This window comes from Argopecten irradians, chromosome 8, assembly GCF_041381155.1.
Source record: "Argopecten irradians isolate NY chromosome 8, Ai_NY, whole genome shotgun sequence".
In the NCBI taxonomy this organism is placed as follows: Eukaryota; Metazoa; Mollusca; class Bivalvia; order Pectinida; family Pectinidae; genus Argopecten; species Argopecten irradians.
In genome coordinates this window covers 28,350,686-28,374,248 of record NC_091141.1, presented here as the reverse complement: position 1 = coordinate 28,374,248, position 23,563 = coordinate 28,350,686, and the positions used below count along the sequence as shown (strand labels likewise).

The 23,563-nt window shown below is 37.9% G+C and overlaps 1 protein-coding gene across 1 annotated transcript; it reads left to right on the top strand.

The window, feature by feature from the left end:
* Positions 1-32: 32 nt before the first annotated feature.
* Positions 33-23,520, top strand: LOC138330053 (GDH/6PGL endoplasmic bifunctional protein-like). Its single transcript, XM_069277428.1, has 5 exons — positions 33-211; positions 1,605-2,297; positions 3,128-3,219; positions 10,530-12,083; positions 23,229-23,520. The coding sequence occupies exons 2-5, from the start codon at positions 1,615-1,617 to the stop codon at positions 23,282-23,284; spliced, it is 2,385 nt and encodes a 794-aa protein (XP_069133529.1). The 5' UTR covers positions 33-211; positions 1,605-1,614; the 3' UTR covers positions 23,285-23,520.
* The last annotated feature ends 43 nt before the right edge of the window (positions 23,521-23,563 follow it).

Here is a 23,563-nt window from a genome sequence, read left to right as displayed (position 1 = left end):
CTCAATCGAGTCAAGCAGAAGATTGACCATGATCTACTTTCGATTTGCCCTTTGGTTTGGCGGTCGCGATCGCAGATCTAGATACATTTAGATTTATACTGGGACGTGTAATGATGGAAGATTACTAGCGATTTTTATCCTCCCAGCCACAATTTTCAACGTCCTTTGTACTTCACCGATTGATTGATGTACCTAAACTGGTATAATACAGGTACAAAAAAAAAATAATACCGAAATATTTATTTGAAGTTACATGTACTGTTCTGGTCCTGCATTAGTAAAATATATTGTTATATGATAAAGTACAGATGTGCTACCGGGTCCTTTTCTATGGATTTTTTTTACTAGTGATCATGAACGGACCTCTTTCCCATTGGAAACTGTATATTTCTAATGTTTGTAAAACTGCAGGTTAGCACTCCAGGGAATTTCTTTCCCCATCTGATATGAAGTAATTAATATTACACTGTAGGCCTTTACCCAATGCAGTCAGAAGATGTCCTCATGGTTATATATACATGTACACGTGAAGAGTTTATATCTGTGTTTGGAAGGGCCTCATACAGATGTATATATGTCATGGCAAATTTACCTTGCTTCTGTTCTATATAGTTCAGAAGTTTCAATATAAAGACAGTATCCAGGACTTTTTGCCAGTTAAACCTGGCTATGGTACTGCCTGGTTTGGGCTAAATTACATTAGATAGTATACAGATAGTACAGAAAAGTACCCCCTGAAAATGCAATTGTAACCGCCTCTCCTGAAAGATAATGAAACACCTGATAGTTACATATGATAAGCATATACATGTTTTAGGTAAAATTATAGTTTTTACCAAAAATTTATCACTAAAACATGAGAAAATCATCCCTTGAATATTGATTAATTAGAATGGATCCAAATATATTCAAATTACAAATTAGTTGATATACATGTACTTGGTACATAATGATATAGCATCGGCCTTTAATCTATTATCATCTTAAGTTCAGATCAAGGTTCCATCCACCATGCTCCATAATCCTGAAACTATCTTAGACATATGCTTTTACTTATCCAATAAAAAATAACTGTAATCTGTAATTGACTATGTTAAAACTTGAGTTATTTCAATATTATCTATAATTGACTAATTAAATCAAAATGTTGCAAATTTTTTTCTTTTTAAATAATCTGAAGATTGGACAGGGATATCTCAACCCAAGTTAAAGATTTTGGCTGGTCAATCCGAGGCTTGCCGAGGGTTAAATTGGTGACCAAAATCTTTCTTTGAGATATCCCTGTCCACTTTACAGACCCATGTAAGATTATTTTTGTCCCATATCTTAAAAAAAAACAACAACAAAAAAACAGATTAGGAATTATTTCTGTATAGGAGATGTTGACAAGTAATGTCGTCCTCGATAATAATCTCCGCATATATCAATGACTTCATATTTCAAGCGGGTGTGAAATGTTTTTTCCCTACTCCGGTAAAAGACAGAGTTATCTTTTCCTTAGCAACTGTGGGATTACTCTGTCAGGTTTGAGAGAAATATTGCTCTTCCTATCCATCCTTGAGAGATTAATAATTATGTGTTAAATTTCTACTTTGCATTTTCAGTATTTACTCGATGTCTGCACATATCAAAATGGAACATTGGATTGCTGTGTTTGTGATTGTCGGTTTCTTCGGAACCCAATTTGTATTAAGCACTGGGAACAACAGATCACATACAGACTTTATACTGTTAGGAGCAGCTGGAGACCTGGCTAAAAAATATCTTTGGCAGAGTATGTTTCAACTTTACGTGAACCATGCCAACGAAAATACAACTTTTAATTTCTTCGGATGCAGCCGTTCAAAATTTGAAGAAGGCAAGATTTTGTTAGATGACATTCTACAAAAACATGTTAGTTGTGCCTTCATGTCAAACAGCGATATGTGTGAAAAGGAGAGAATAAACTTTTCAAAATATGTGCGATATTTTCCCCTCAAAACTGATTTAGATTTTGAAAATTTTGGACTACTTCTTGATTCTGGGGTCAATACTGGAGATATAGAAGTGGGCAGGATTATATACATGGCTATTCCACCTAGTGCCTACGCTTCTATGTCATCCAAGATGTGGGGATGCTGTTACAGTAAATCATCAACATCATGGAATCGACTTGTTTTGGAAAAACCCTTCGGGAGTGACCATCGGTCAGCTGTAAAGATGGCAGAGGAAATAGCAAAATTTTACAAAGAAGAAGAAATCTATAGAGTTGACCATTACTTAGGAAAATCTATTGTGAAACAAATACTTCCATTCAGGTGAGAGAAAAATTTCTTTTCACAGCGATTTCATTTCACTATTTAGAGCTGATCATGGTAGCATGGCCTCTACCTGATTTAAGAACATTATTGTGGCTATTAATTTTTTATCTACTGATATGTAACAGCAAAACCTCATAATCTCAACATCAATTGTATCATGATAAAAAAATCTAATTATTGACTTCTTTATTGGGAAAAAAATACACAGTTGGTATACAAAACTCATTCATCCAAGTTTAACTTGATAATGAATTCTTCAGTCTAAGAACATTAAGACTTGAAAAATTCAAGAGGTTAAAGTGAAAAGTCGGCAAAGAAATTCAGTAAAAATGCGTTCATTGGCCTTCCAAAAGTTCTCACATATTAAAACGACGGTCAAGTTCTGCTTACGTTTCCCAGTTCTGACCATTGAAATAAAGAAAAGTTGAAAGCATTGAAAGCGAGGCTGCGTGGAAATGTAACCACGGACATAGTCAGCCAGGAGGACGTTTTAGGATTCCTGTACTTTAAATTAATTTCTTCGTACGCAGACAGATTCTGACGAGATATTTTATTTTTCTATTTCATAAGAAATTCTACTGGATACACTCACATCATTTTTACCGACTTTAGCCATCCTTGCCCGACTGTTCACTTTAAGTACATACACTGTAATTATAAATAATTTATATTACAAAATATATGAAAGATTATGTTGTTGTACATAAATATATCTGATCAGACTATATCTACATATCATGATAATTATTTTATGATAATTACCAATTTTATCCTCTAACACATTATTCTCTTATAAAATGACCAATGTTCATGTGTTACTTATTTAGGGATGCAAATCGAGATGTCCTGGAGCCACTCCTGACCAGCGACCATGTGGCTCGAGTAGAAGTGGTCATGAAGGAAACAATTGGTGTACAGGGTGAGTTAATTTAACTGTGTCAACTTCATGTCCATGAATACCAGTAGATAATCCAGTCACTTTCATGTCCATACCAGTAGATAATCCAGTCACTTTCATGTCCATACCAGTAGATAATCCAGTCACTTTCATGTCCATGCCAGTACATTGTAGATAATCCAGTCACCTTCATGTCCATACCAGTAGATAATCCAGTCACCTTCATGTCCATACCAGTAGATAATCCAGTCACGTTCATGACCAAACCAGTAGATAATCCAGTCACCTTCATGTCCATACCAGTAGATAATCCAGTCACCTTCATGTCCATACCAGTAGATAATCCAGTCACCTTCATGTCCATACCAGTAGATAATCCAGTCACCTTCATGTCCATACCAGTAGATAATCCAGTCACGTTCATGACCAAACCAGTAGATAATCCAGTCACCTTCATGTCCATACCAGTAGATAATCCAGTCACCTTCATGTCCATACCAGTAGATAATCCAGTCACCTTCATGTCCATACCAATAGATAATCCAGTCACTGTCATGTCCATACCAGTAGATAATCCAGTCACCTTCATGTCCATACCAGTAGATAATCCAGTCACCTTCATGTCCATACCATTAGAGAATCCAGTCACCTTCATGGCCATACCAGTAGAAAATCAAGTCACTTGCATGTCCATACTAGTAGATTATATGACTCTTTCATATGTACATATGTAGGATAGAACTATTCCACCCGAGGGTACAGAATTTTGGGTCAGAACCGAGGCTTGCCGAGGTTTCTGACCCAAAATTCTGTACCCGAGGGTGGAATAGTTCTATCCTACATAATTTACATATGAAAGAGTTATTTTCTCACATTGCTTGTCGAATTACTTGCACGAAAGGTGAGGCAGCTATTTTGTGACAAAATCTTAACTTCTTAAATAATCGATCGATTTTAAAAATAAGAACGCCATTCGAAAGAGCTCATCAAAGTTTGGTTTATATTGAAAATATAAACAAGAAATCTTAGGTAAAATGGTTTGAAATGCAAATTAAACAAATGAAATGGTAAATAAATCCGACAAATTAATCGAAATAGAAGAAAAATGACGTCAACTTTGGCTGACATGACGTCATCTCATTGTTTTTTCAATTGTGACGTCACAGCTATGTAAGATAGATTTATCTTACATAGCTGTCTTTCATGGGACAACTCTATCTTACATGGCTATCTATGTGAGAAAATGCAGTCACCTTCATGTCCATACCAGTAGATAATGCAGTCACCTTCATGTCCATGCCAGTAGATAACCCAGTCACTTTCATGTCCATGCCAGTACATTGTAGATAATCCAGTCACCTTCATGTCCATACCAGTAGATAATCCAGTCACTTTCATGTCCATGCCAGTACATTGTAGATAATCCAGTCACCTTCATGTCCATACCAGTAGATAATCCAGTCACCTTCATGTCCATACCAGTAGATAATCCAGTCATCTTCATGTCCATACCAGTAGATAATCCAGTCACCTTCATGTCCATACCAGTTGAGAATCCAGTCATCTTCATGTCCATACCAGTAGATAATCCAGTCGCCTTCATGTCCATACCAGTAGATAATCCAGTCACCTTCATGTCCATACCAGTAGATAATCCAGTCACCTTCATGTCCATGCCAGTACATTGTAGATAATCCAGTCACCTTCATGTCCATACCAGTACATTGTAGATAATCCAGTTACTTTCATGTCCATGCCAGTACATTGTAGATAATCCAGTCACCTTCATGCCATACCAGTAGATAATCCAGTCACTTTCATGTCCATGCCAGTACATTGTAGATAATCCAGTCACCTTCATGTCCATACCAGTAGATAATGCAGTCACCTTCATGTCCATACCAGTAGATAATCCAGTCACCTTCATGGCCAAACCAGTAGATTATCCAGTCACATTCATGTCCATGCCAGTAGATAATGCAGTCACCTTCATGGCCATACAGTAGATAATCCAGTCACTTTCATGTCCATGCCAGTTCATTGTAGAGATAATCCAGTCACCTTCATGTCCATACCAGTAGATAATCCAGTCACCTTCATGTCCATACCAGTACATTGTAGATAATCCAGTCACATTCATGTCCATGCCAGTAGTATAATCCAGTCACCTTCATGGCCATAACAGTAGATAATCCAGTCACTTTCATGTCCATGCCATTGTAGATAATCCAGTCACCTTCATGTCCATACCAGTAGATAATCCAGTCACCTTCATGTCCATACCAGTAGATAATCCAGTCACTTTCATGTCCATGCCAGTAGATAATCCAGTCACCTTCATGTCCATACCAGTAGATAATCCAGTCACCTTCATGTCCATACCAGTAGACAATCCAGTCACCTTCATGTCCATACCAGTAGATAATCCAGTCACTTTCATGTCCATGCCAGTAGATAATCCAGTCACCTTCATGTCCATACCAGTAGATAATCCAGTCACCTTCATGTCCATACCAGTAGACAATCCAGTCACCTTCATGTCCATACCAGTAGATAATCCAGTCACCTATCAGTCACCTTCATGTCCATACCAGTAGACAATCCAGTCACCTTCATGTCCATACCAGTACATTGTAGATAATCCAGTCACCTTCATGTCCATACCAGTAGATAATGCAGTCACCTTCATGTCCATACCAGTAGATAATCCAGTCACTTTCATGTCCATGCCAGTAGATAATCCAGTCACCTTCATGTCCATACCAGTAGATAATCCAGTCACCTTCATGTCCATACCAGTACATTGTAGATAATCCAGTCACCTTCATGTCCATACCAGAAGATAATGCAGTCACCTTCATGTCCATACCAGTAGATAATCCAGTCACTTTCATGTCCATACCAGTAGATTATCCAGTCACCTTCATGTCCATACCAGTAGATAATGCCAGTCACCTTCATGTCCATACCAATAGATAATCCAGTCACCTTGATGGTCATAACAGTAGATAATCCAGTCTTTTTCATGTCCATGCCAGTACATTGTAGATAATCCAGTCACCTTCATGTCCATACCAGTAGATAATCCAGTCACTTTCATGTCCATACCATAGATAATGCAGTCACCTTCATGTCCATACCAGTAGATAATCCAGTCACGTTCATGTCCGTACCAGTAGATAATGCAGTCACCTTCATGTCCATACCAGTAGATAATCCAGTCACCTTCATGTCCATGCCAGTACATTGTAGATAATCCAGTCACTTTCATGTCCATGAATACCAGTAGATAATCCAGTCACCTTCATGTCCATACCAGTAGATATGCAGTCACCTTATGTCCATACCAATAGATAATCCAGTCACCTTCATGTCCATGCTAGTACATTGTAGATAATCCAGTCACCTTCATGTCCATACCAGTACATTGTAGATAATCCAGTCACTTTCATGGCCATGCCAGTACATTGTAGATAATCCAGTCACCTTCATGGCCATACCAGTAGAAAATCAAGTCACTTGCATGTCCATACCTGTAGAAAATCAAGTCACTTGCATGTCCATACCAGTAGATAATGCAGTCACCTTCATGACAATACCACAAGTCATTTTTTTGACAATATCAGTTTTACATGTAATCCAAGTCACTTGGTGTAGATAATCCAGTCACCTTCATGTCCATACAGAAGATAATCCAGTCACCTTCAAGCCATACCGTAGATAATTAAGTCACCTTCATGTCCATACTGGTAGATAATTAAGTCATGTTCATGACCAAACCAGTAGATAATCCAGTCACCTTCATGTCAATACCAGTTGATAATGCAGTCACGTTCATGACCAACCAAGTAGATAATCCAGTCACCTTCATGTCCATACCAGTAGAGATAATCCAGTCACCTTTGTCATACCAGTAGATAATCCAGTCACCTGACCAAACCAGTAGATAATTCAGTCACCTTCATGTCCATACCAGTAGATAATCCAGTCACCTTCATGTCCATACCGGTAGATAATTAAGTCACCTTCATGTCCATACCAGTAGATAAATCCAGTCACCTTCATGTCCATACCAGTAGATATCCAGTCACTTCATGTCCATACCGTAGATAATCCAGTCACCTTCATGTCCATACCAGTAGATAATCCAGTGTCACCTTCATGTCCATACCAGTAGATAATCAGTCACTATGTCCACAGTAGTAATCCAGTCACCTTCATGTCCATACCAGTAGATAATCCAGTCACCTTCATGTCCATACCAGTAGATAATCCAGTCACCTTCATGTCCATACCAGTAGATAATCCAGTCACCTTCATGCCAACCAGTAGATAATCCAGTCACCTTCATGGCCATACCGTAGATAATCCAGTCACCTTCATGGCCATACCAGTAGATAATATCCAGTCACTTCATGTCCATACCAGTAGATAATCCAGTCACCTTCATGTCCATACCAGTAGATAATCCAGTCACCTTCATGTCCATACCAGTAGATAATCCAGTCACCTTCATGTCCATACCAGTAGATAATCCAGTCACCTTCATGTCCATACCAGTAGATAATCCAGTCACCTTCATGTCCTACCAGTAGATAATCAGTCACTTCATGTCCATACCAGTAGATATCCAGTCACCTTCATGTCCATACCAGTAGATATCCGTCACCTTCATGCCTACCAGTAGATAATCACGTTCATGACCAAACCAGTAGATAATCCAGTCACCTTCATGGCCATACAGTAGATAATCCAGTCACCTTCATGTCCATACCAGTAGATAATCCAGTCACCTTCATGGCCATACCAGTAGATAATCCAGTCACCTTCATGTCCATACCAGTAGATAATCCAGTCACCTTCATGTCCATAACCAGTAGATAATCCAGTCACCTTCATGGCCATACCAGTAGATAATCCAGTCACCTTCATGTCCATACCAGTAGATAATCCAGTCCCTTATGCCATACCAGTGATAATCCAGTCACCTTCATGTCCATACCAGTAGATAATCCAGTCACCTTCATGTCATAACCAGTAGATAATCCAGTCACCTTCATGTCCATACCAGTAGATAATCCAGTCACCTTCATGTCCATACCAGTAGATAATCCAGTCACCTTCATGTCCATACCAGTAGATAATCCAGTCACCTTCATGTCCATACCAGTAGATAATCCAGTCACCTTCATGTCCATACCAGTAGATAATCCAGTCACCTTCATGTCCATACCAGTAGATAATCCAGTCACCTTCATGTCCATACCAGTAGATAATCCAGTCACCTTCATGGCCATACCAGTAGATAATCCAGTCACCTTCATGTCCATACCAGTAGATAATCCAGTCACCTTCATGTCCATACCAGTAGATAATCCAGTCACCTTCATGTCCATACCAGTAGATAATCCAGTCACCTTCATGTCCATACCAGTAGATAATCCAGTCACCTTCATGTCCATACCAGTAGATAATCCAGTCAGATGCCATATTAATCAGTCTCACCTTCCAGTCCATGCCACCAGTAGATAATCCAGTCACCTTCATGGCCATACCAGTAGATAATCCAGTCACCTTCATGTCCATACCAGTAGAGATAATCCAGTCACCTTCATGTCCATACCAGTAGATAATCCAGTCACCTTCATGTCCATACCAGTAGATAATCCAGTCACCTTCATGCCCATACCAGTAGATAATCCAGTCACTTTCATGTCCATGCCAGTACAGTAGATAATCCAGTCACCTTCATGTCCATACCAGTAGATAATCCAGTCACCTTCATGTCCATACCAGTAGATAATCCAGTCACTTTCATGTCCATACCAGTAGATAATCCAGTCACCTTCATGTCCATACCAGTAGATAATCCAGTCACCTTCATGTCCATACCAGTAGATAATCCAGTCACCTTCATGTCCATACCAGTAGATAATCCAGTCACCTTCATGTCCATACCAGTAGATAATCCAGTCACCTTCATGGCCATACCAGTAGATAATCCAGTCACCTTCATGTCCATACCAGTAGATAATCCAGTCACCTTCATGGCCATACCAGTAGATAATCCAGTCACCTTCATGTCCATACCAGTAGATAATCCAGTCACCTTCATGTCCATACCAGTAGATTATCCAGTCACCTTCATGTCCATACCAGTAGATAATCCAGTCACCTTCATGGCCATACCAGTAGAAAATCAAGTCACTTGCATGTCTATACCAGTAGATAATGCAGTCGCCTTCATGGCAATATCAGTTATTACATGTATTCAAGTCACTTGGGCGCAGTTGTTCAAAAGGTGAGTAGGTTAATTACAGGTTAATGACAATATCTTACGATAAAGATGAAGATAAATTATTTATGTTTTTAAAGCTTTGACAAAATTTCAGTTTTATCTGCAGTGCTCCTTCAATTCTTTAATTTTTATTCAGATGATAAAGTTGCATTTTCTGCAGAAAATGTTTCACTAGACATATGATCAAGATTATTAAATTTTGAACAACCAGGCCCTTGATGTCAATACCGTAAGATAATTATAACCTATTTAGCTAGTCATGTTCTTAGATAATAATCGCCAAATTTTGTAGGCCAACCTCATGCCAATACCCATAAATAATCCAATGTCTCTAGATAAATGTCCATGCAAGCATATTCAACCACATTCGATTCCAATAAACTATCAAACCATTTTCACTTTTATCCTTCGTAGATGATTCATCAACCTTTCTTTTGATCAAGTATATAATCCAGCGAGGGGCGATTAAGGCCAAACATAAAATATTGTATGTGTTTCCGACTTCCCAGTCACATCATTTTACAAAGATAAGTAGGATTTTCTTTGTTGATTTGTTATTGTCAACATTGTTTTGCAGTGAGACAAGAAAATTAAACTCATTCTAACCTATATAGTTTTTTGTAATGGACTTTAGGACCGGTAGGGTCACCGAACACAACTATTTATTGTATGACTCAGTCAATCACTCAGCAATCATTCTGTTGAGTAGATACAGTTCATTAACCAGCCACCTTCATTGTACCGGGTAATTAATTAGATGACCAAGGTCCGGAGTAGATTATCCGGCCAACTATATTTTCAGAAGATAAACAAAGAGCATTCCTTCTTGTCCAGCAACATTTCGCATTCGTCCTATCCTAGTTTTTTAAATACGTCTTTGATCAATTCATTCCTAATTCATAAAATGCCACATTTTTCCTCAGCAAGTGATGTAATTTGTTAAATCATGTAACGTATACATTATGTTACATTTACTTTATTAAAAATTGTTTGAAACAAAATCAAATCTGACAAACAGCAATTTTGTTTGCAGGACGAATAGACTTTTATGATCAATACGGAATAATTAGAGATGTGATGCAAAATCATTTGACTGAGTTGCTCGCCCTTGTTGCCATGGAGCTTCCAGACGAAATCACCAATACACACCAGGTTGACAACAGTAGGCTGCAGTTGATGTCACAGGTTCAGCCTGTCAACAGGAAGTCTGTTCTGATTGGTCAGTATGCTGATTACGTCATGCAGGCACAGACGGAAAAAGAAAATGTGACGTTATCCAAATTCACCCCTACCTTTGGTGCCGCCCGTGTGTCGGTGAAAAACCGACGCTGGAGAGGTGTTCCCTTCCTCTTAGTCTCAGGGAAACATTTAGATGAACGTTCAAGTTTTATTCGCATAGTATTCAAAGAAAACGACTTCTGTATAGCCGGATGTCGGCATCATAATGGCAGTCATTGGAAAGGACAAAAACAGATAATTTTCCAAATTGGTCATGGGAATTTGCCATCGGCTGGCATTTTAGTTTCGAAGGATCTATTTAAGCCTTCAATACCTATGTCTATGAAAGACTTGCCTATAACTGCAGACGATATCGCCTTGTACGGACAGAGTCTGAATGATTTTACATTCCTTGTGCCAAAGGAAAACCATCCGGCCTATGTGGCAGTTGTTGAAGATATGTTTAATGGAAAGAGGGACAGTTTTGTAGCGAAGGAGCGTCTTCTTAGTCTTTGGCGACTTTGGTCACCCGTATTAAATGAACTGCAAGAAGTCCCTCCGCGTTTGTATCAACCAAATGAAGACCGTTCATTAAATTTTAAACTGACTTCAGACGGTCTACATTATATGTTTTCTGATGCTCACTATACTATTTTAGATAACACTTTGGACCACCTGTTTGCATCTCTTCCATCTAACTACCTTGGCCATCCACTGGTGGCTAAACCTACTGAAGATTCGCTCGTTCAGGCTACTGCAGAGTTCATAGCCAATGCTATAAACGACCGCTTGAAAATTTCTAATGCATTTAATATCGCATTTTCAGGCGGAAAAACGCCTACAAAATTGTTGCAATTCTTAGTTGAAAAATATCAGCATATTCCATGGGAGTTCATACACATCTGGCAGGTAGACGAACGATGCGTCTCTCGTCAGTTGGAGGAATCAAATTTTAAATTATTGGATGATAATCTGATAAGAAACATCCCGATTCCTTTCGTGAATATCCACCCTATGCCAGTGCAGTTTACTGGCCGCGTTTGTAGCCCGGATGATAAGGGAAATATTTTATATGAAGACGAAATCCGACATCACATTCCTGATCTACAATTTGACTTAATTCTTCTCGGATTGGGATCGGACGGACACACTGCTTCACTCTTCCCAGGCAAGTCTCACGAGATCTCGTCACTCGTTGCCATGGACACAGATAGATCCAGAATGACATTGACATTATCTTTGATAAATAAGGGGAGACAAGTCTTTGTCCTGGTGACTGGAAGTAAGAAACACGATATACTGTTCTCACTTCTGGACGATAAGAAGACCGCAACAGACTACCCTATCCTGGGCGTGAAACCTGTAAATGGTAACGTTACTTGGTTGGTTGACTATAAAGCATGGTTCGGTTCTAGATAAAGTTATAAAATGATCAGGGAAAGTAATTCGAACTGGGATGTACAATGAGTCTGGGTGTTACAGTCTTTTCAACCCAACACGAAAACCCATACCAGTGCTCTGACGACATTCAAAATTTGTATGACGATCCTGGTAACCCACTTGTATCATTTGATCCTTTGGAAATAACGGCGTACCAATTAATTGTTTTTGATATCATATTTTTTCATAACAACCTTGTGGTTATATTTATTAAAGTACCTTTTCATATTCTTATTCGACATACAGAAAATCTAAAAACAAACTTTTAGAGATCACGTTCTGATGATCTTTATGATCTGATATATACGCCAAGTAATCCATCTCGCTATATCATTATCACCAACACGTCGTGAGTATGTCGTCAGAGCGTCCGTATTAGTTCTAGGGCAAAAAGAGTACAACACCAAAATTACCATGTATGTTGTGCAAACACATACCCTTTTGTGACCTCAAATGGAATGTAAGATCTACGTAGAATGAAGTGTCAGTGAAAATGTGGCGTGTTTATGCCTGATTGCCTTCAGATCACAGTTTGACGAACGATTAATTTTTTTTGACCTTTTAAAGTGCCCGTCAAGATCCTTCCTTGCTTTTTTTCGCGTAGATGTCAATTTATCATTAAACATATATATAGCTAGTTCAGATAAATTGAAAAAAAGACTGTTAAAAATTATAGTTAACAACTAATATTCTGTAGATGATTCTGACTGCTCAAGTTTGTAAAAGATCTATTACACATATTTTAATTGTAGATCAATACACAATAGCCAACATTGGCAACTTTAGTCTTGTTTCGTAGATTTTAGTGAAGTAATTCATTGTTTTGTCGTTTAGAGAATTCAAAAACACAAACACAAAGGAAATAATGGATTTTGAAAGTGAACAGTCGGGCAAGGATGGCTAAAGTTGGTGAAAATGGTGTGAATGTATCCAGTATTATTTCTTATGAAATAGAAAAATAAAATCTCTCGTCAAAATCTGTCTGCGTACGAAAAAAATAATTTAAAGTATGGGAATTCTAAAACGTCCTCCCTGCTCACTAACGTCTGTGGTTACATGTCCACGCAGTCTCGCTTTCAATGCTTTCAACTTTTCTTTACTTTAGTGGTCAGAACTGCGAAACTAAGCAGAACTTGACCGTCCTATTAATCTGTGAGAACTTTTGGAAGGCCAATGAACGCATTTAGACTGGTTTTCTTTGCCCGACTATTCACTTGAAGGACTATGTGTTGTTTTTGCCCTTAACATTTACTGAGAATATTTATGCACTTCCGATACATCTTTGAGAAAAAAGTATGATCAAGGATGCGCTGTATGGTTTCTTAGACAAAAAGTGAGCAAAATTGATAATTAATGCATTCTTGGGATGATTGTCATGGTAACCAATTCTAAAATCTGAATTTTTAGGTCATCTGACCCGAACTTTGGGTAATATGACCTATAGTCATCGTCATCCGCCGTCCGTCGTGCGTAAACATTTTCCTTTAAAACGCTACTCCTCCTTAACCGCTAAGTGGATTTCATCCATATTTGGTGTGAAACATCATTGGGGAAGGACAATCATATTTTATATAAATGAGCTTGGTCCGACCCCTAGGGGTTGAGGGGTGGGGCCCCAAAAGGGCAAATTTTCTTATTTTAAGCTTTAAAATCCTACTCCTCCTTCATCCTTGTGTTGATTTCATCCATATTTGATGTGAAAGATCATTAGGGAAGGACAGTCATATTTTAAATAAATGAGCCTGGTCCGACCCCTAGGGGCTGAGGGGTGGGGCCCTAAAAGGGCAAATTTTCATAATTTTAGCTTTAAAATCCTACTTCTCCTTCATCCTTGGATGGATTTCATCCATATTTGGTGTGAAACATCATTGGGGAAGGACAATCATATTTTATATAAATGAGATTGGTCCGACCTCTATTGGCTGAGGGGTGGGGCCCCAAATGGGCAAATTTTCTTATTTAAAGCTTTAAAATCCTACTACTCCTTCATCCTTTTGTTGATTTCATACATATTAGTTTGAACCATCATTAGGGAAGGGCATTCATATTTTATATAAATGAGCCTGGTCCAACACCTAGGGGCTGAGGAGTGGGGCCCCAAAAGGGCAAATTTTCTTAATTTTAGCTTTAAATTCATACTCCTTCTTCATCCTTGGGTTAATTTCATCCATATTTCGTTTGAAACATCATTAGGGAAGGACAGTCATATTGTATATAAATGAGCCTGGTCCGACCCCAAAGTACTGAGGGGTGGGCCCCAAAAGGGCAAATCTTGTCTTATTTTAAGCTTTAAAATCCTACTCCTCCTTCATCCTTGGGTTGATTTCATCCATATTTGGTGTGAAACATCATTAGGGAAGGACAGTCATATCTTATACAAATGAGACTGGTCCGACCCCTAGGGGCAGAGGGGCGGGGCCCAAAAAGGGGAAATTAATTTAAGCTGTAAAATCCTACCTTCTTCCTTGGATGGATTTCATCCATATTAGGTGTGAAATATCATTGGAAAAGGGCAATCATATTTTATATAGATGAGCTTGTTCCGACCCCTAGGGACCAAGGGGTGGGGACCAAAAGAGCAAATTTTCTTATTTTAAGCTTTAAAATTTTACTTCTCTCTCATCCTTGGATGGATTTCATCCTTATTTGGTGTGAAACATGGTTGGGGAAGGATAATCATATTTTGCATAAACAAGTTAGGTCCGACCCCTGGGGACAGATGGGTGGGGCTCAGAAGGGGGAACTTTGAGGAAATTTGGCTTCAAAATCCTACTCATCCTTTACCCTTGAGTGGCATTCTTCCATATTTGGTGTAAAACATCATTAGGGAAGGTCAATCATATTTTATATAACAATTTTGGTATTCCAAAATGGCCACTGACCCAGTTCCTGTTTTCAGGTTTCGGACTCCGATCTCGATGAAAATTGATCCATAGGTGTTTTAATGGATGACGAACAACATACAAACATTTTTGTAAAGATTTTGGTATTCCAAGATGGCTGCTGGCCCACTTCTTGTTTTCAGGTTTCGGTCTCTGATCTCAACGAAAATTGGTCTTTAGGGGTTTTAATGGATGACGAACAACATACAAACATTTTTGTAAAGATTTTGGTATTCCAAGATGGCTGCTGGCCCACTTCTTGTTTTCAGGTTTCGGTCTCTGATCTCAACGAAAATTGGTCTATAAGGCTTTTAAGGGGCCATGAACAACAGGCAGCATTTTCGTAAAGATTTTGGTATTCCAAGATGGCCGCTGGGCCAATTTCCTGGTTTTTTTTTTATTTCGGCCTTTGATTTCAATGAAAATTTTCAAATTTTCGTCGGCAATTCATTGAATATGAAAGTACCTCAAAAATTCGTTGAAGATGTTCATACACTGAGCAACTGCATTCTTGATTTGTTGCAAGTGATGATGGGGAGGAGGAGGGAGAGGGTGGTTTGGGGATTCTGTATTGGTGTCCGTTACAATGAGTACTTGTTTTAGCTTAAAAATCCTACGTCTCCTTATTCCTTGAGTGGATTTCATGCATATTTTATGTAAAACATCATAAGGGAAGGACTGTCATATTTTATTTAAACAAGATAGATCCGACCCAAGGGGACAGAGGGGCGGGGCTCAGAAGGGGGAATTTTGATGAAATTGGCTTTAAAAGCCTACTCCTCCTTAACCCTTGAGCAGATTAATGCATCCATATTTTGTGTGAAACATCACTGGGGAAGGACAATCATATTTTAATATAAACGAGTTAGGTCCGACCCTTTGGGACAGAGGGGTGGGGCTCAGAAGGGGGAACTTTAGGTGAGGACAATCATATTTTATAAATTACCAAGGTAAGACCCATGGGGATAGAATGGCGGGGTCCAAAATGGAAGCTTTGCTGAAATTTGGCTTTAAAATCTGACTCCTCCTTAATCCATGAATGGGTTACAACCATATATGGATGAAGTGCTACTAAGTTTGTTCAACAAATGACCTTTACCTATTTCAGAAACTTACATATTCAACAAAGGAGTTCCTTGTATTGCTTATTAGCTCACCTGGTCCGAAGGACCGAGGTGAGCTTATGGGATACCGCAGCGTCCGGCGTCCGGCGTCCGTCAACAATCGACTTCTTCTCCATAACCGCTGGTCGGATTTCAATAAAATTTGACTGGTAGCATCCTTATGGGCTACTAACTGAAAATTGTACAAATGATGGGGCTGACCCCCCGGGGGCCTGAGGGGCGGGGCCAAAAGGGGTCAATTTGGCTATTTCCATATTAACGACTTCTTCTCTGAAACAAAGCATGGGATAGCACCCATAATGCAATGGTAGCATCCTTATAGGGTGGGGATTCAAAATTGTACAAATGATGGGGCTGACCCCCCGGGGGCCTGAGGGGCGGGGTCAAATGGGGTCAATTTGGCTATTTCCATTTAAACGACTTCTTCTCTGAAACTAAGCATGAGATAGCACTCATAATGCAATTGTAGTATCGTTATAGGGTGGGGATTCAAAATTGTACAAATGATGGGGCTGACTCCCGGGGGGGCTGAGGGGCGGGGTCAAAAGGGCTCAATTTGGCTATTTCCATATAAACGACTTCTTCTCTGAAACCAAGCATGGGATAGCACCCATAATGCAATGATATCATCCTTATAGGGTGGGGATTCAAAATTGTACAAATAATGGGGCCAACCCCCCGGGGGCCTGAGAGGCGGGGTCAAAAGGGGCCAATGTGGCTATTTCCATATAAACGACTTCTTCTCTGAAACTAAGTATGGTATAGCACCCATAATGCAATGGTAGCATCCTTATAGGGTGGGGATTCAAAATTGTGCAAATGATAGGGCTGACCCCCGGGGGCCTGAGGGGCGGGGTCAAAAGGGGTCAATTTGGCTATTTCCATATAAATGACTTCTTCTCTGCAACTAAGCATGGTATAGCACCCATAATGCAATGGTAGCATCCTTATAGGGTGGGGATTCAAAATTGTGCAAATGATAGGGCTGACCCCCCGGGGGCCTGAGGGGCGGGGTCAAAAGTGGTCAATTTGGCTATTTCCATATAAATGACTTCTTCTCTGCAACTAAGCATGGTATAGCACCCATTATGCAATGGTAGCATCCTTATCGTGTGGGGATTCGAAATTGTGCAAATGATAGGGCTGACCCCCGGGGGGCCTGAGGGGCGGGATCAAAAGGGGTCAATTTGGCTATTTCCATATAAATGACTTCTTCTCTGCAACTAAGCATGGTAAAGCACCCATAATGCAATGGTAGCATCCTTGTAGGCTGGGGATTCCAAATTGAGCAAATGATAGGGCTGACCCCCGGGGGCCTGAGGGGCGGGGTCAAAAATGGTCAATTTCCATATAAATGACTTTTTCTCTGCAACTTAACATGGGATTGCGCTCATAATGCAATGGTTACATCCTTAAAGGGTTTGGATTCAAAATTTTGCAAATGATGGGGCTGACCCCCCCAGGAGCCTGAAGGGTGGGGTCAAAAGGGGTCAATTTAGCTATTTCCATATAAACGACTTCTTCTCTGCAACTAAGAATGGAAGAGCACTTATAATGCAATGGTAGCATCCTTATAGGGTTGGGATTTGAAATTGTACAAATGATAGGGCTGACCCCCGGGGCCTTAAACGGCAATAGATGCGAGGTCAAAAAGGTCAATTAGGCTACTATTTTCATATAAATTACTTTGTCTCTGAACCTATGTATTGGATAGCATATTTGTATGGTATCAATAGCATCATTGTATGGTTGTGATTCAAAATTAAACTTTGGGAGTCAATTTTGCTTATTTTTCTAATTGTCAGATTCTTGTGATAATTACTAACAAAAAACCAGGTGAGCGATACAGGCCCTCTGGGCCTCTTGTATTAATTGTTAACCACTACTTAATACTGTAACTTTGTTGTTTTGTGCCATGAGTCAGATGACCGTTAAGGCCCATGGGCCTCTTGTCATTACATTTAAACCAGGAATGTACTAAATATTTCAAATCCAACAATTTTAGTACTAAATAACAGGTTTGAAAATTTGACGGATACGGAGGCAAAAGAGAACCAAACCATACATAGTCCTTTTACCAATAACAAATTGCATTTGCAAACAGAAATTTGATAAGACTCCAATATGCAATGTCTTGCAATGAAAGGCGGATTCAATGCGGATCACCTTGAACTACAACATGAACTCCTGGTCTGATATGAAAATAAAACATTCAGGTTTTAAAACATTAACTGCCGCAATTATTCATATAAATCAAATATTAAATATTTTCTTTCCATTATTAAAAGACGGCATTTAAAATTTCAAAAATCATGTACCATTACCTCAAATGACCTATTCACCTCATATCTCTTTTTAGCTCACCTACCGGAAGAGTTATTAAGTTATGGCTAACGGTGCGTCACCCGTCCGGCCGGTCGTCAACTTTTTTCCTATAAAACAAAAAACCGTAATGTGTTTATGGGTTTAGAGCTTCCAAGTTTGTTAAAATGCATGACCTTGGCATTTATTCAAGGCCACGGGGGTCAAATAGACTAAACTCATTTAATTAATTATCAATATTAAAGAGGTCTAGGCACCAGATATTGGATCTGTGGCATGCTGGGCTAAGGGACTTCCTAGTTTGTTCAAATAGGTGATATTATTCTGCATTTAATCTTCACTATCTTGGGCCTTACATATTCACCATGATTGCCAGGTACCAGATGAGCAATTCAGACCCTTTGGGCCATGAAAAGATATTTTATTAAATAGCGAATTATCTGGTACATATGTGTATTTCTGAACTGTGTAAAATCAATGACTAAAAGAATGTTAGATTCAAAGAGATCCACAAAAATTAGCCTACCGTAATTAATATGTGATTTCTTAAACATTTGTTAACGAAATAACCAAATAAATGATTTCTAATAACGTTTGTGGTTGTCTTTTGTTTCGAAGTGTCGTCCTAATATCAGCGCAGACAATACTTAATATATACACCACTCGGCAAAACATCGAAATAAAAGATACATTTCTAATATAGATAAATACAGGAATCTTGGAATCGTTTTTGTGGAACTGTATCGTAGGTAATCGGTATAGTAAGTAGATGTTCCGATGTTGAAATTGTTATTAATTTACTTTAAATTTTGTTTTTGTAACGTAGCGGACATTTAAGTTCGAAATATATATGCAGTATGTAAAATAGGAATAAAACAACTGAAGTCTATTAATGGTCTTCTGTAAAGTCTTACCAACTATTCACTTTACATTTTTAGGAAATTGATGCTGCAGTAAATATTCATGCTTATATAAGCGACAACCTCTGTATAAAGACCACCTGCATTTTGGGGTCCCAAATGACCGCAATTTCAATTCAATTTGACCTGTCCACAAAGGCTACAGGTTCAACTGCAGAATCTTTTTTCCATTTATCATACACAATTGTAATAATAGCAAATGTACATTATAACGTGATAATAGCTTGCTTGTCATCAGAGTAAATTAATATCATCACAGATTTAGATGGTTTGAATGGACGCCATTTCCATGCAATTATAAATGTAATATGAAATGTGTAAAACGAGTTTAGTAATATGTTTTAAAGGACTAGCTATTGTTTGGTCCCGTTTTGGCCCACAGATCCGTCTATTTTTAAACCAGTCCTGTTATTAAGTGATTAAATTGTTGAGTTTCAAATATCGGGTACATTTCTGAAACAATTGGTGTGATAGTTGTGTAGCATTGCAGATGTAGTCGCCATGATAACCATCCAAAATATGCATAAATTAAATAATAATGATAAAAAATTCAGAGCGCATCCTGATATATCTAAGTGCCTACATGTTCTCAGTAAATATGAAGTTTGTACAACGTTCCCCTCTATTTTATTGTGTTTTTTTCTTCACAAAAAACGTATCAAAACGTAGGCAAAAATGGCAATTTTTCATGTCTGATTAATCTAAGCATATTTTGAATGGTCTCCATGGCAATTAGAGGAGTAACAATATAAAACTACTACTAGGAGGAATCAGGGATGCAATACAAATTTTAAATACAAAAGCTTGATTACGTAACACTTAGTTAAACATTGATGGCTTTGGGGGCCAATGAAATATATAAAGACCCGAACCATACATGGTCCTATCATTTTACGCAACAACGAATGTAAGATTCTTTTTATCGCAATTAATATCTGATATGAATATATACAATGATTGTTGACTAAACTTTCAATTTTGTTACTAGAAAAGAGTTTCAATATCACTCAAGGATTTCACGTTTTCGTCTACCAGGACAATCATACAACGTCATATTTTGATTATAACCTCATCAATTGACATGAGCGTATTACAAGACTGAATTATCCAGTAATTTGAGACTTTTGTATATGTAATTTAGTTATAACACAGGTTCGGAACTTTTTACGTTTGGAAAAAAAGTCGTTAAGATTCTTGGCCTGCCTTAGTAACGGCGATGTTTCCATTGATGGAATGAACCTGATCTCGTAATGATTTCCATTTGAAAGTTACAAATGTCGTTTTTTATGTCGGTAAATAACAGTAATTATTTCTGGGGATATCCTAGTGTGCAATTAATTTCCAACATAATCAGTGAGATTAGCGACATTTGTAGATGGCTATAATTTAAGTTGGATTACGCTTCCAATATTTCGTTTAGGATCTTAATATCTCAACACATTGATGGAGCAAACACGTTCGTATTTCTTGCATGGTATAGAAATATAGGATTAAATACACTATAGTTACATATTTATTAAGAAAGCTTGTTTATGATTCATTTTGAAAGTGAAAGTCACCGCTCACCGTATTTGTTTAAAACATAATCTGATGTTTGTAGAATGTATCATATATTTTTTTCGAAAGATGCAATAACACACGGAACCAGATGCCGTGTATGAAATTCCGGATCTTTATTCATCATGCTATGGATAATCAGTACAGAACAGTACATGCACAAATCGACCCGGGACATCCTTCGTAGAAGCTCATTATTGAGGTCTAGCGTTCAAAACAATGTATTGACAAGCGGCTTCCGGTGGAAATCGCTCATAGACAGACGTCTTTATGGCAATATTAATTATCGATATCATGAGAGTTGTTGAGATCTAATTTGGTGATGAGGAGTGGCGATGACAAGATGGACACACTCTATATTGACAAGCTAATAGCTATTACATCTTGTTCCCTAAACATATTTTATTTAGCTTTTGTATTTTCATCCTTAATGACTTCAGACCCGCATTTGTTTTGGAAACCTACTGTGTCCTGCCTAACGACCAGCTTGTTACACCAATTCTATCGTTATAGCGAAATGTTTTTAAAGAATCACTGTCACAACAAACACATCTGAAGATTCTGCTAAACATTGCATTGAATAATAGCCCATGGGCTAGGAGGGTCCCACATGCAGCCCCCTCCCCCCAAACCTCAGAACTAATATTTATCTTAACCCTCATGACGCATTGATCACAAATCAAAATGTTAACATTGCATAAGTTGGGATGAACTTCCGTTTACGACGTCATCAAGATGGCCGCCATCTCGAATTTCACTAAAAAATGAAAAATAGTCATAACATTGACATTTTTCAACCGAAGTAGACAAATGAAGTATCAAAATGACCACAATAGAACAACAAATATATATCAGAACCAAATAGTCTCCTATATGTAGTGATTTCTACGAAGGAAATGAAAAAATAGGATTTTAAGTTAAAAAATGGTGATTTTTCAGCAAATTTTTCATATTAGCTTGACGCAGAAATGTTTCCCAACAACATGCTACTATTTCAAATCAGTTTTTTGACCAACTTATCAACCAGTTTTCGGTAACGGTAACGGTTACACTGTACGAATGTTTTGCATACCATTTCATAGAATCAGTTTAACATCCAAATATTTTTTTTCATAATCTAAATGTTTGACTTATAACATTATGAATAATAAGGCGATTTAGCACAAGGTATAACATATCTGGCATGATATTTTATAGAATCACTGTTATAATTAGATTTTCAGAGTGTGTTGTGCAATGTTCCATAGAATAAATAAAAAAAAGATGACATTTTGTCAGATTTTTTGTACAATATTTAAAAAAAAGACTAATATTAACAATTGCCACTGTTTCTGTATCGATAAACTAAATTGGGGCAGATCTGTTTATTTCCTTATAACTTGAGTGCAGAACGTGACCCAATTCAGTGCGTATGAATATAATTTGTACACATAAACATTGACGGACTTCTTTTGACATTTCATAAAATCATGTATTAATGTTTACAAATTACACATGTACGAAACAATCGGAGACATACAATAAAACAGATTCTTTTGATATGTTATTGGTGTTTGACCTGAAAAAACTGAAATATAAGAACTATATTTTGTGATGTCATAGAGAAATGGGCAGGATTAAGCTTCAGACAACGGCGCGCTTTTTCTGACTGGCTCTGTATAATTTTTATGGCGAATAACGCACGGTAAATGATTGTATCTGTCGTTCTGGTTGATTTTATTGCTCAAAGAAAAATATTGTAAATATAAGAATTAACCATTTCCTTTGCTAAATTTATAAGATGATAAACCAAGTGGAGCAGTCGGTAAATACATGTAGTATGTAAACGCTGCGCAATTTACCTCGTGCTCCATTGGGTTTATCAACTCATAAACTACGCAAAGTAATAGGTTAATCCTTAATCACAATTAACTTTTGTCTGAAGAATTTGTAGAATATATCAATGAAAGAAAAACCATAATATGACATTTTAATCGAAAAAAAATCATAGTCTTATCAAACCATAACGTGACGTTTTAATCTTTATACTTATGACAAAATAATGTTTTAAACTGATATACGTAAAAGTAGTGAGCCAATAATTATTTCTTACAAATATATCGTACTTTATACAATTAACATAAAAACACATACGGTAACATTTACCGCGTCAAACAGGTGCGTTTCATTACAGTAAAATCGTAACCCCGTTTCTAATTAATAACTAGAACTCTTCACCGTCAGTAATTAGTGTCGTTTGAATGGTAACATGTGGCTTTTATCAATGTAGGTGGGCTGACCATAGCATGTCGACTAATGACACAGACCGATGACCGACAAGTGTAGATTGACCACAAGCAATGAAGCTAATATCGGATATCAAATGTACAGTTACATTGTTAACTGGATTCGAGTAGACCAGGTGTCATAATGGTGAGTGCAAGTATTGTCTTCGACCGGTAATCCCATGTTATCGGAAACAGTCTTCATGCATGAATGTTCGCTAGTTGTTTTGGCACAGAAAACTTAGCATAAAAATTATAATCCACATACTATTATAGTCGTTCTTTATTTCTTCCAGAGTTGAGAAAAGTTTTTATATAGATGCATTGTATCAGTAAGATG